Source organism: Bos grunniens, chromosome 2 (genome assembly GCF_055505025.1).
Source record: "Bos grunniens cultivar Pamir isolate PY7600 chromosome 2, Bosgru_T2T1.0, whole genome shotgun sequence".
NCBI classification, from domain to species: Eukaryota; Metazoa; Chordata; class Mammalia; order Artiodactyla; family Bovidae; genus Bos; species Bos grunniens.
Genome location: NC_141166.1, coordinates 110,543,654 through 110,555,803, shown reverse-complemented (window position 1 = coordinate 110,555,803; position 12,150 = coordinate 110,543,654). Strand labels below are relative to the sequence as shown.

At 36.3% G+C, this 12,150-nt stretch overlaps 1 protein-coding gene across 12 annotated transcripts in view; it reads right to left on the bottom strand.

The window, feature by feature from the left end:
* The window catches only part of UBR3 (ubiquitin protein ligase E3 component n-recognin 3), a 205,024-nt gene that overhangs the window by 21,927 nt on the left and 170,947 nt on the right, over positions 1-12,150 (bottom strand). For all 12 annotated transcript variants that reach the window (XR_015147496.1, XR_015147497.1, XR_015147498.1 and 9 more), the window contains 2 exons: positions 4,819-4,924; positions 2,282-2,385 (listed from right to left, as the gene is read on the bottom strand). Coding sequence is in view for 8 of the 12 variants with exons in the window: in XM_086357128.1 (XP_086213254.1) it covers positions 2,282-2,385; positions 4,819-4,924 (210 nt within the window). In the remaining 4 variants the exon portion in view is untranslated. The remainder of the gene's footprint in view (positions 1-2,281; positions 2,386-4,818; positions 4,925-12,150) is intronic.

The window sequence follows — 12,150 nt, the reverse complement described above, 5'->3', positions numbered from 1 at the left end:
TAATTTTCTTACTGCCATTCCTTATTACAGAACTATTTATTTGCTTTATGACCAAGTGTTCTCAGGAGAATTTATAAATAGCTCAGTTTTAGAGGTCAAGATTCATTTGAAAATATGGTAGGAGCTATGGAACTTCTCATAAAAAATGTACATATACATAGAAATTTTTTTACATCATTCAGAGATTCATGAATTCCTTGAAGGCCACTGTGCTGTGCTTAGTCACTCAGTCGTGTCTGACTCTTTGCAACCCCATGGACTGTAACCCGCCAGGCTCCTCTGCCCATGGGGATTCTCCAGGCAAGAATACTGGAGAGGGTTGCCATTTCCTCCTCCAGGGGATCTTCTCAACCCAGGGATCAACCCAGGTCTCCCACATCGCAGGAGGATTCTTTACCATCTGAGCTACCAGGAAAGCCCACTAGGCAGCAGGGAGTTCCAAATTAAGCTCTTTTAATAATGTAAGGAAGGATGTGGAGAAACGAATAAAAGCTCCAACAGTCTTTGTCTTGAATCCATTCAAAAAACACTTCTTAAACATTTTAGGCCACCAAAGCTATTTTGAGACTTTTGAAATGAGGAAAAGGGACATTTCAAAAACAGTGAAATTACCTGAAAGAAATCTTTATTTCTGTGTGCAAACTATAGATTAACTGCTTAAAGACAATGTCAAGTATGTTTTTAAGGTATGTGTAGCAATGATAAAGTTGCCTCTTCAGTATGGTATGTTTAAGGAATAACAGAAGTAGAAAGATCATGTGAATGTAATATTCTGAGTCACTATGGAAGTCTATGATCAAAACAAAAGGCTACCTTAATAATCTTTACTAGAATGGTTTCCAGGAAGTCTAGGAACACAACTAATTTCAGCACTTTAATAAACATTCTCCAATACTCTGGAGCTCAAAATACTTTCCTAATATGAGATAGAATTAATTTTCAATCAAGTATAGAGATTCTATTTAATCAAATATTAGCCTATTTTAATAAAAATTAAATTTCAACTCTACTTGTCTAGGATAAAAGCATTCTGAACTTACAAGGAGTTTTTTCATACTTTCAGTAATTGTGCACATCACCTAATGGTGTGAGTGTTTTATTTAAATATGTGTTTTTTCCAATGAACACCTAAACCACAGATTAAAATGCCTTAGTTTGAAGAAGCTACCAAAGATTGCTTGGGTCATATTATCAGGACACAAGCCAACTAAAACCAAACACAAGTGTTTAAACAGTTATTAGTCTACACAAGAACTAAAAGACATCTCATTTGCTAAAATTCATTAGTTCATAATAATTATAAAAAACAGAAAAGCAATCACCTTTGGAGGATGCTAAGAAAGAAAAAAAAAAACCTACTTATTTTTCTGAAAACTGGTAAACAAACTGACTTCCCTGCCCAGAAATAAACCCACATGTATATGGTTAATTAACTTATGACAAAGGAGGCAAGAATATAAGATTGGGGAAAAGACAGCTTCTTTTAACAAACAGTGCTGGGAAAACTGAAAATAAGCTACATGCCAAAGTATTAAAGTGGACCACCTTCTCAGACCATATACAAAAATAAACTTGAAAATGGATTAAAGATTTAAATGTAAGACCTGAAACCATAAAACTTCTAGAAGAAAACAAAGGCAAGTACATTCTTTGATATTACTCTTAGCAATATTTTTTTGGATATGTCTCCTCGGGCAAGGGAAACAAAAGCAAAAATAAATGGGACTCCATCAAACTAAAAAGCTTTTGCACAGCAAAGAAATTACCAATAAAACAAAAAAGGTAGCCTACTGAATGAAAGAAGATAATATATCCAGACAGGTTTAATATCCAAAAAATATTAAAAACTCTTAAAACTCATACAACTAGGGAGCAATAATTATGAATGCTATCAATATCATACTAGTAAAAATTAGTACGTAAAAATTAATAGTATGATATTAACACTAATTAAAAATAATGGGTCATCACATTTTTAATAACTCTATGATACTCCTATATGAAAATATCTATGCATGTAGATAGGTAAAGGCATTAAAGCTGACAGTTTGCTCTATTTTTCACAAACCCCCATATCTTTACCTAAATATTGACTAAAGAGCTAAAAACAGACCCACAAGGAAGAAAAATTCTTTATTTCACTCATCTTTAGAAATACATGATTACAATGTTATTTATCTCAGAATATTTCCATCAGACTGAATGTTATATTTATGCCTGTAATTTTTAGAATATTCATTATATATACAATATAATCTAAGATTAAATTGTAAAGACATACCTTTGTGTAAGGGTTGAGGCATCATTAAGATCTGGATGAGCAAAAGGGATGTAACATCATGATAAAGAATTGGAACCTCAGGCTGTTGTTCCTCATTTCCCAGTCTAAAAGAAAAATGCATAATCACTTTAGACAGTATTGTATTTTCTTTCTAACTCACTTTATATTTCACATATATGTGAAACACAAATCAAACTTTCGTAAGCAACTAAAAAATCTCAAAAAGAAAAGTTAGGACCACATTTTTGCCTAAAAATATAATATTCTAGGCACATATTTCTTTGATTCTGCCTAATAGGAAAAAATTACCTAGAAAATTTACTAGGTCTTACTAACTTAAACAATTGGGACATATTAACTTGATTGTGAATCTTCCTGATCTCTCAAATTACAGAAATCAAACAAAATATTAAATGGAATTTAAGAGAATTAGCTTCACTACAAATGGGGTGGCACTTAGGATACTCGCTATCACAAACTTCATATTAAAGAATAAATATTCGTGTTATAAAAAAATCAATTCACAAACAAGTTAAATTGAAAAGGCATGGTTAATATCTCTTGTTAAAAGTTGTTTCAACTTTGCTGCTGCTGCTGCTAAGTCGCTTCAGTCGTGTCCGACTCTGTGCGACCCCATAGACGGCAGCCCACCAGGCTCCCCAGTCCCTGGGATTCTCCAGGCAAGAACACTGGAGTGGGTTGCCATTTTCTTCTCCAATGCATGAAAGTGAAAAGTGAAAGTGAAGTCGCTCAGTCGTGTCTGACCCTCAGCGACCCCATGGACTGCAGCCTTCCAAGTTCCTCCGTCCATGGGATTTTCCAGGCAAGAGTACTGGAGTGGGGTGCCATTGCCTTCTCTCTCCAGTTTCAACTTTAGGACTAATATAAAATTCAAAGAAAAGCTTTAACATTTTCAAAGTTTAAAAAAAAAGATATAATAACCAAAGCAGAACTTAAAATATACTATAAAAGACAAAACAGTAAACCTAAGTGTTGGAGAAGACTCTTGAGAGTCCCTTGGACTGCAAGGAGGTCCAACCAGTCCATTCTAAAGAAGATCAGTCCAGGGTGTTCTTTGGAAGGACTGATGCTAAAGCTGAAACTCCAATACTTTGGCCACCTCATGTGAAGAACTGACTCATTGGAAAAGACTCTGATGCTGGGAGGGATTGGAGGCAGGAGGAGAAGGGGATGACAGAGGATGAGATGGCTGGATGGCATCACTGACTTGATGGACGTGAGTCTGGGTGAACTCCGGGAGTTGGTGATGGACAGGGTGGCCTGGCATGCTGCAATTCATGGGGTTGCAAAGAGTCGGACACTACTGAGCGACTGGACTGAACTGAAGGTATGTATAATACAATAAAATACACAGAATATATTATAGAGTAGCTCTTTTCATTCTAAAAGAATTAAAACTCCTTTAGAAACTTAAATTTTTTGATCACAGGTTTAATTTTTCATGTCAGAGAACAAAAGTAAATCTTAAGCATTCAGAATCAGCTAAATTCTGAAGCTACATGTCAGACTAGATTTGGGATAAATAAAAACTGCTGAAATCTTTTATAAGGCTTCGTCATTCAGCAAAATGGCGATTACTTAACTGTTGGCTAGGCATTGGATACATGTGAGTAAACAATCCCTGCTTCTATGATGCTTATGGGACTGCCAAAGGAAGACAGCTCTTTGAATATCTCCATTCTCTACAAGTATCTCTTTAATACTTGTCTTTCTCTCCAAAGATAAACTTCCATTAATGCTATGAATCCTATTATTGCCTCTTAAGTCTCTCTGGCATCTCTTCTTTACAAGCTCAAAGTTCTTAAGAAGAAAAAAATTTAGGGGTCACCACTTCCTCACCTATTATTCAAATTCCCTCAGAAATGGTTTACCACTGATTGCACAAGTGGTAGCATAAAGTACAGATTCTGTATTTCTGTAAATAAGGAGTAAATAAATTAGGTGTATCATTTCAAAAATTTTAATGATGTGGGAATTTGGTTGTCATGTGTTATTTTTAAAAAGCAGATTCTAAAACTAGTGTGTTTCTAGCTAATAAATCATAAAGCAGGTTTTTGTGTCTTTTTTTAAACCAGTATTCTGTAGTACCTAATGAAGGCAAGACTGATCATAGGTTTCAAACATCGTAAGGCGAAAGGCTGTGGGGAACTTTACAATGAAGGAATAAGTCTAAGGTTACTTGAACCCTTTGATCAATTATGACATGAAAAGAACAACCGGCCATCATGTGCCTCTGAATGTTTTGTCTATATAAAAACCAATGAAATTCTTTAAAAGATTTTCTCACTTAGTAGGAATTTTTATGAAAATTTAACATAAGGTATAATAGTATAAATAGTAATAATAATAATTAGTACATAAATGGTATAAAAATATAATAAACTGTTTTCAATTTTTATCATGTATTTTTGTCTCATAAGGAAAATTCACATATTAAAATGAACTTCAATCTTATTTTTATACTTAATCATTTTCAAAAAAGTTTTAACTGAATTTAATCTTTCAATAATACTTACTGCGAACTCATCTCTTCTAGTAACTGTGTGAGCTTTCTCCAAGGATTATACTCAGAATCAATGCTATAAAGTCGCATGTGCAAGGCTAATACATGGAACAGCTGATCTAAATAAATTGAAGGAAAAGTAATTAGAAAGTTCACACAATTTGTCCAGAACAATATTCAGGCAAATTTTCTAGTAATTTTTAAAAAAATGTTTCCTTTCCTTATAATTCACCAAGTGTAAGTACCAACAACTTCATGCTTTCTTTTAAGGTAAACTCTGAGGGCTTCCCTGATTGCTCAGTTGGTAAAAAAATCCACCTGCAATGCAGGAGACCCTGGTTCAATTTCTGGGTCAGGAAGATCCCCTGGAGAGGGGATACGCTACCCACTCCAGTATTCTTGGGCTTCCCTTGTGGCTCAGCTGGCAAAGAATCCTGCAATGCAGGGGAATTGGGTTCGATCCCTGGGTTGGGAAGACCCTGGAGAAAGGAAAGGCTACCCATTCCAGTATTCTGGCCTGGAGAATTCCATGGGCTGTATAGAGTCACAAAGAGTCAGACACAACTTTCACTTTCACTGAGATACATATCCAAATAAATTCAGAACTTGGACTGTTCTTTTATGTTCAGTCTTAATACAAAAGTGGTTTGTTTTCCTCATCTTCTGTCAGAGATCTACCTTTCCTTGGCTTTATGCCTTGATCTTGGTAACCTGTAGTTTTCTCTGCTGTGATCTCCTAACCAAAATTCACTATCTTCAATACCCTACTCTGAGTAATATGGAGAATAACATCCATATAAACCACTGTTAGGTGAAGTTCTTCCTTTACCTAATTTTTTTCTCCTAAATATTCTTTAGATTTAATTGTGATTTCATCTTTAGACTCAACATGAAGAAAAAAATAATGGAAATGAGAATAATATTTAGAAAAATTATTCTGCTATTTTCATTTCTTCTGACAATAATCTATGACAGATACCATGACAATAATCTATCAGTCTCAACTTTTGACAAAATTCTGCTACAACATTTAGAAAAAGAATTGTTTACAATTTTTTAATTATTTGGGAAAAAATTTTTAAATTTTGCTTTCATATCACATGTCCTTTTTCTGGTATAAATGACAAGGACTGGAACTAAATTACTCTCTTAAATACTCAAAATATTTGAATTAAAATAAATCAACAGTCCCTTTCTAGAAAGTCAGATAATACTTTTTGACATGTGATTAGAATTAATTCCTAAAGAGAGAAAGAAAAAAGCCAAATGGCATAAACATACTGTTGTCACTGACTCTCTAAATTAAAATACTCAAAACTAAACAACATTTTGTATCTCTGAGCAAGTGACTTAGAAATTAGCTATACTTTAGAATAACTTGAGATCCATCCATGTAAGTATTAGTAATATTAGTGGGGGTAGTAGTTTGAAGAAATCATCTGTAAGACATGAAGCTATAAGACGAACAAAATAAACGTTCCACTCTGTGGGGCACTGCAGAAGAAATGGGAGGCTGGGGAGGAGCTGAACACTGTACCTACAACTGTTTCAATCTAATCTCTGTATAACAAACAAGAATTTAAACACCTTATTCTTATTCATCTTCTGCCTATAAGTCAATGTGTAGTCTAAATCTTCTCTTAAAATTTCTTCATCCTATTAATGGTTAAGATTAGCTGAGTATTTATTAGTGCCAAGCACTATTTAAATCACCTACATAGACTTATCCCAATTTATTTTCATAAAAACTGTAAGGTAGATAATATAGTTATCCACTGTTTTGAGACAAGTTTCCCAAATTTTCAGTTTTTCTAGTAACCTGGTTCCATTGATAACAATAAGAACTAGAGACATTTTTAGCAGTGAAATAATATGATAACGATATACTGGTTATTCTTATTTTATTTCAACTCAATTTTACATAAGATTTTTATGAAGTATATATATAATTCATCATTTTTTTAAAAAGTGTCTAAAACCAAGAAGTGTTTAAAAAAACAATCCTCTAGCAGAAATATTAACTCAAGCTGCCAAGTGGGGAGTTTTGCATTCTTATCTAAGTTTTTAAGTGAATAAAAGGTCTCTTTTTACTATCTCTTTTCAAGACAAAAGTCAATTAACTTGAAGCTTTGATTTAATCAAAAGCATAGACATGGCAATTTTACTAACCTGCTTTACACTGAAACCATGGCCAGCATAAAAGTAATGTTGCAAATGTCTAATTTCCTAGACTTTATCATAATTCAAGAAACACAAACGTTAGAAGAAAACTTTTCATTTTCTCATAGTCCCTTATTCTACAGATGAGGAAGTAGGCCCAGAGAAAGGAAGTACCTTGCCAGGTCACCCTAAATATTTATTAGCAAAGCTAAGAACAGAATTCAAGATTCCTGATGACACTGACAGTCACTCAGTCGTGTGACTTTGCCACACGTCTTTGCCACCCCATGGAGTAGCCCTCCTCTATCCAGGGGATTTGTAGCCTGATAGGCTCTTCTGTCCATGGGATTCCCCAGGCAAGAATACTGGAGTGGGTTGCCATTCTCTTCTTCAGGGGATCTTCCCAACCCAGGGATCAAACCTGGGTTTCCCACAACGCCGGCAGATTCTTTACCATATGAGCCACCAGGGAATCCAACTTCAAAATTTCCTACTTCTTAGTTTTTTCTACCACTTCAGTTCTCCTTGAGGTTTTAATGATTAAAAGAAAAGTATAAAATTCCTTTTGTAACACAAATCCCTTTTCCATTCCTATGAAGAACTGAGATTATAACCCTGTTGCATCTTCTAAAGGTATTAATATATGACAAGAGTCTTTGGTATTAGCTTTAATGAGAACTAAAGGATGATAACATATCTAAGGAGGTGCATCTATCTTTCAGAAACAATCCTGGAAATTGCAGATAACTTCAATAGGAAGCAGAACAAGCCAATACCAATCAATACTTTTCACTATGTTTATTTAATTCACTGTGTTTGCAAAATTCAGTCTGAGATATATCAATAAGAGTAAACTCTAAAATTTATTTAGCAATAAAAATATCTTTGAGAATTCCCTGGTGGTCCACTGGTTAGGAGACCATGCTCTTCACTGCCAAGGGAGCAAATATTGACATTAGTAGATGTAGGATGAGGAGAACTTTTGATCATATCAAAAAGTTAAAAACCAAAAAATAATGGAAAAATGTAATAAACACCAAATATGCTCATGACAGGCTTCCCTGGTAGCCAAGTGGTAAAGAATCCACCTGCGATGCAGGAGATGCAGGAGACAAGCATCTGATCCCTGGGTCAGGAAGATCCCTGGAGAAGGGCATGACAACCACTCCAGTAATCTTGCCTGGAAAATCCCATAGACAGAGGAGCCTGGCGGGTTACCTCTGGGGTCACAGAGTCAGACACGACTGAAGTGACTGAGCACGCACACACATGTGCATGAGATTTTAAAAGTTGAAAAGCAATTATACCAAGAAAGAATATTATTAAATTTTTGAATAACAACAGCAAAAGGAATAGACAATTTTTTCTGGAATGACACATTTTAAAGTTCTAAAGTTATACCTACATTTATAAAAGGGTGGAGAAATGAGAAAATCACTCATTTATAGGTGTGCTGACCACTGGAAAAACCATAGCCTTGACTAGACGGACCTTTGTTGGCAAAGTAATATCTCTGCTTTTTAATATGTTATCTAGGTTGGTCATAACTTTCCTTCCAAGGAGTAAGCGTCTTTTAATTTCATGGCTGAAATCACCATCTGCAGTCATTTTGGAGCCCAGAAAAATAAAGTCTGACACTATTTCCACTGTTTCCCCATCTATTTGCCATGAAGTGATGGGACTGGATGCCATGGACCAGATGCCATGATCTCCGTTTTCTGAATGTTGAGCTTTAAGTCAACTTTTTCACTCTCCTCTTTCATCAAGAGGCTTTTTAGTTCCTCTTCACTTTCTGCCATAAGGGTGGTGTTATCTGCATATCTGAGGTTACTGACATTTCTCCCGACAATCTTGATTCCAGCTTGTGCTTCTTCCAGCCTACTCAAGGCTATGGTTTTCCCAGTGGTCATGTATGGATGTGAGAGTTGGACTGTGAAGAAAGCTGAGTGCCAAAGAATTGATGCTTTTGAACTGTGGTGCTGGAGAAGACTCTTGCGAGTCCCTTGGACTGCAAGGAGATCCAACCAGTCCATCCTAAAGGAGACCAGTCCTGCGTGTTCATTGGAAGGACTGATGCTGAGGCCAAAACTCCAATACTTTGGCCACCTCATGCAAAGAGTTGACTCATTGGAAAAGACCCTGATGCTGGGAGGGACTGAGGACAGGAGGAGAAGGGGACAAAAGAGGATAAGATGGCTGGATGGCATCACCGACTCGATGCACATGAGTTTGGGTGAACTCCGGGAGTTGGTGATGGACAGGGAGGCCTGGTGTGCTGTGATTCATGGGGTCGCAAAGAGTCAGACATGACTGAGCGACTGAACTGAACTGAACTGTGATTTCAATAAACAGGCAACACTGTCCAGTAGGACTAAGGAAGTCCTAGATTTGAATTCAAGCTCTGTACTGGCCATGTGTCCTTGGGCAAATTATCCTAGTTTTATTATCTGTAAACTGAGGATAATTCCAACTCTCTGGGCTGTTTTACGTGATGAGTAGTTATAGTAGGAACACATATCTGTAGTGTGCAGATAGTGTGCTTAAATACACGTACATACACATACGGTTTCTATGGATGAATTCCAAATAATAAATTTAATATTTATAAACGAGATAATACAGCCAAAATTAGAGATTACAACTACATAAGAAACATTAGGTCTCCACATAAACCACCACTCTACATAAATATTAACATATATTTGTAACCTTCATCTCTCTCCTCCCCTGACCTTTTGGTACTATGCTTCCTTGGTTCTCGCCCAGCTTCTTCTCAGTCACCTGTAAGTGTTCTCCCTCTGCTGAGCCCTAAAAGGGGGCATTCTCCATAAGAAAGGAAAAGGATCTCTTCTTAGCCTTCTTTCCCTCTCATTCTCCATACACTACTTCATTTAAGCTCAACTTCCACTTCTACCTGCAAGTTTACAATTCACAGATTTCTCTAGCACTTCCAGTGTTTGACAGGCACCACAAAAATCTATACATGCAAAACTAAACTGATTATATAGCCCAGCCTAGCTCTGATATTCATTTCCTCTTACAATTCCATTTGAGTGAATGACATTACTGCCCATGCAAACATCCAAGGAAAAACTTGGCCTATTGGTTTAATTGATAAACCAATTAATCCTATTGTTTCTGCCTCCTATGACCCATCCTCTTTTACTCCACTCTACCCCCTGTATCATTTCTCAAGTAGATAACTCAACAAAGTCTTCATTTAGCTTCAAGTCTTTTGTTTCAACCACTTCCAATTCCTGTAAACAATAAATCTATTCATATTGTCTCGTAATTGGTTGGTGAACCACTGAAAGAAGAGTCATAGAAAGCCCTTAAAAGTCACTGCAAGAGAGAGAACCCCTATCTTCTTTTTCAGGTTTATTAAACTTCCTTCCTCCCTTCCTTTAGCAAGTATTCCCCCACGTGTCTTCACAAGGTGTCCTCTCAGCCTAGAATGGCATCTTCCTGTTCTTCAAGCAAACCTGATTCATCTTTCCAGGTTCAAGGGCTCCTCTGCAAAGTCTTCTCTAATACATACCTGAGACAGATGTGATCATCCCTTGCTTTAAGCATTCTCTACACTTGAGTTACCTCTATTTTAGCACTTCTAATACAGCCTTGTAATTATTTTTTCACATTTTCCTCTCCTATTAGACAGTAAAATCTCCCTAAAAAGATAACTACTTTTTTTCCTCTTTGTACTTCCCACGCTAGCACAGTGTTTGACATTTAACAGGATTTTTTAAGTACACTGAATATTTCATGATATGTCAATAATCTTTGTTTTTAAAAATCATACAATATAAGCATAATATTCATGATGGACTTACGCCCTTTTCTGCTGTAATGACACACTGGCTTACTAAGCAAGAAGGAGGCCAATTCATCAGCCCTAATTTCACTTCCCCAAAGAAGTGACCTCTCAACTCTGACTACTAAAGCAGTGGTTGACTTACTTGTTCCCACTATTTCCTTCACAATGCTGGTTGCTGTGACAACTCATCTGGGAAAATGAACTCTATTTTCTGCAACACCTAATCAAATTCTTTACAACTGAGACAAGTCTAAGGTATTGAAATGTGTTTAATCACAAGAGAAACATATCATTACTAAAACAGGAAACACCACTGAAAGACTAGTTTGTCCTTGGAAAAAACCAAAGATTTAATTATAAGAACTCTCAGCTGGAACAAAAGATAAGATTTAGCAATCTATTCTATCTTTAACAATATTAAAAGTAAGATTATAATACCAAAAAAATCTACAAATTAAAAATATAACTCCACTTTACTGTAAAATGAGAGCTTCACATGTATGGCTAAGAATACCATACATATACACAAGACACCATAAACAATTTTTATGACTTGAGAAGTATCCAGTTAAGGAAACTGAACACAAAGAGCTCAGCACCAGCTTGGAAATTCTGTGTCTCTGTGAGTTATTTCTAAACACCTAAGAATTCTAAACTGGAAGATTATTTCTTAGTATAACTCATACTAGTCATTAAGACAGTTAACTTCAGTTCAGTCGCTCAGTCCTGTCCAACTCTTTGCAACCCCATGGACTGCAGCACACCAGGCCTCCCAGTCCATGACCAACTGACAGAGTTTACTCAAACTCATGTCCATTAGGCTGGTGATGCCATCCAACCATCTCATCCTCTGTCGTCCCCTTCTCCTCCCATTTCAATCTTTCCAAGCATGAGGGTCTTTTCAAATGAGTCAGCTCTTTGCATCAGGTGGCCAAAGCATTGGAGTTTCAGCTTCAGCATCAGTCCTTCCAATGAATATTCAAGACTGATTTCCTTTAGGATTAACTGGTTGGCTCTCCTTGCAGTCCGAGGGACTCTCAAGAGTCTTCTCCAACACCACAGTTCAAAAGCATCAATTCTTCGGCACTCAGCTTTCTTCACAGTCCAACTCTCACATCCATACATGACCACTGGAAAAACCACAGCCTTGACTAGACGGACCTTTGTTGGCAAAGTAATGTCTCTGCTTTTTAATATGCTGTCTAAGTTGGTCATAAATTTTCTTCCAAGGAGCAAGCATCTTTTAATTTCATGGCTGCAGTCACCATCTGCAGTCATTTTGGAGCCCCCAAAAATAAAGTCTCTCACTGTTTTCCACTGTTTCTCCATCTATTTGCCATGAAGTGATGGGACTGGATGCCATCATCTTTG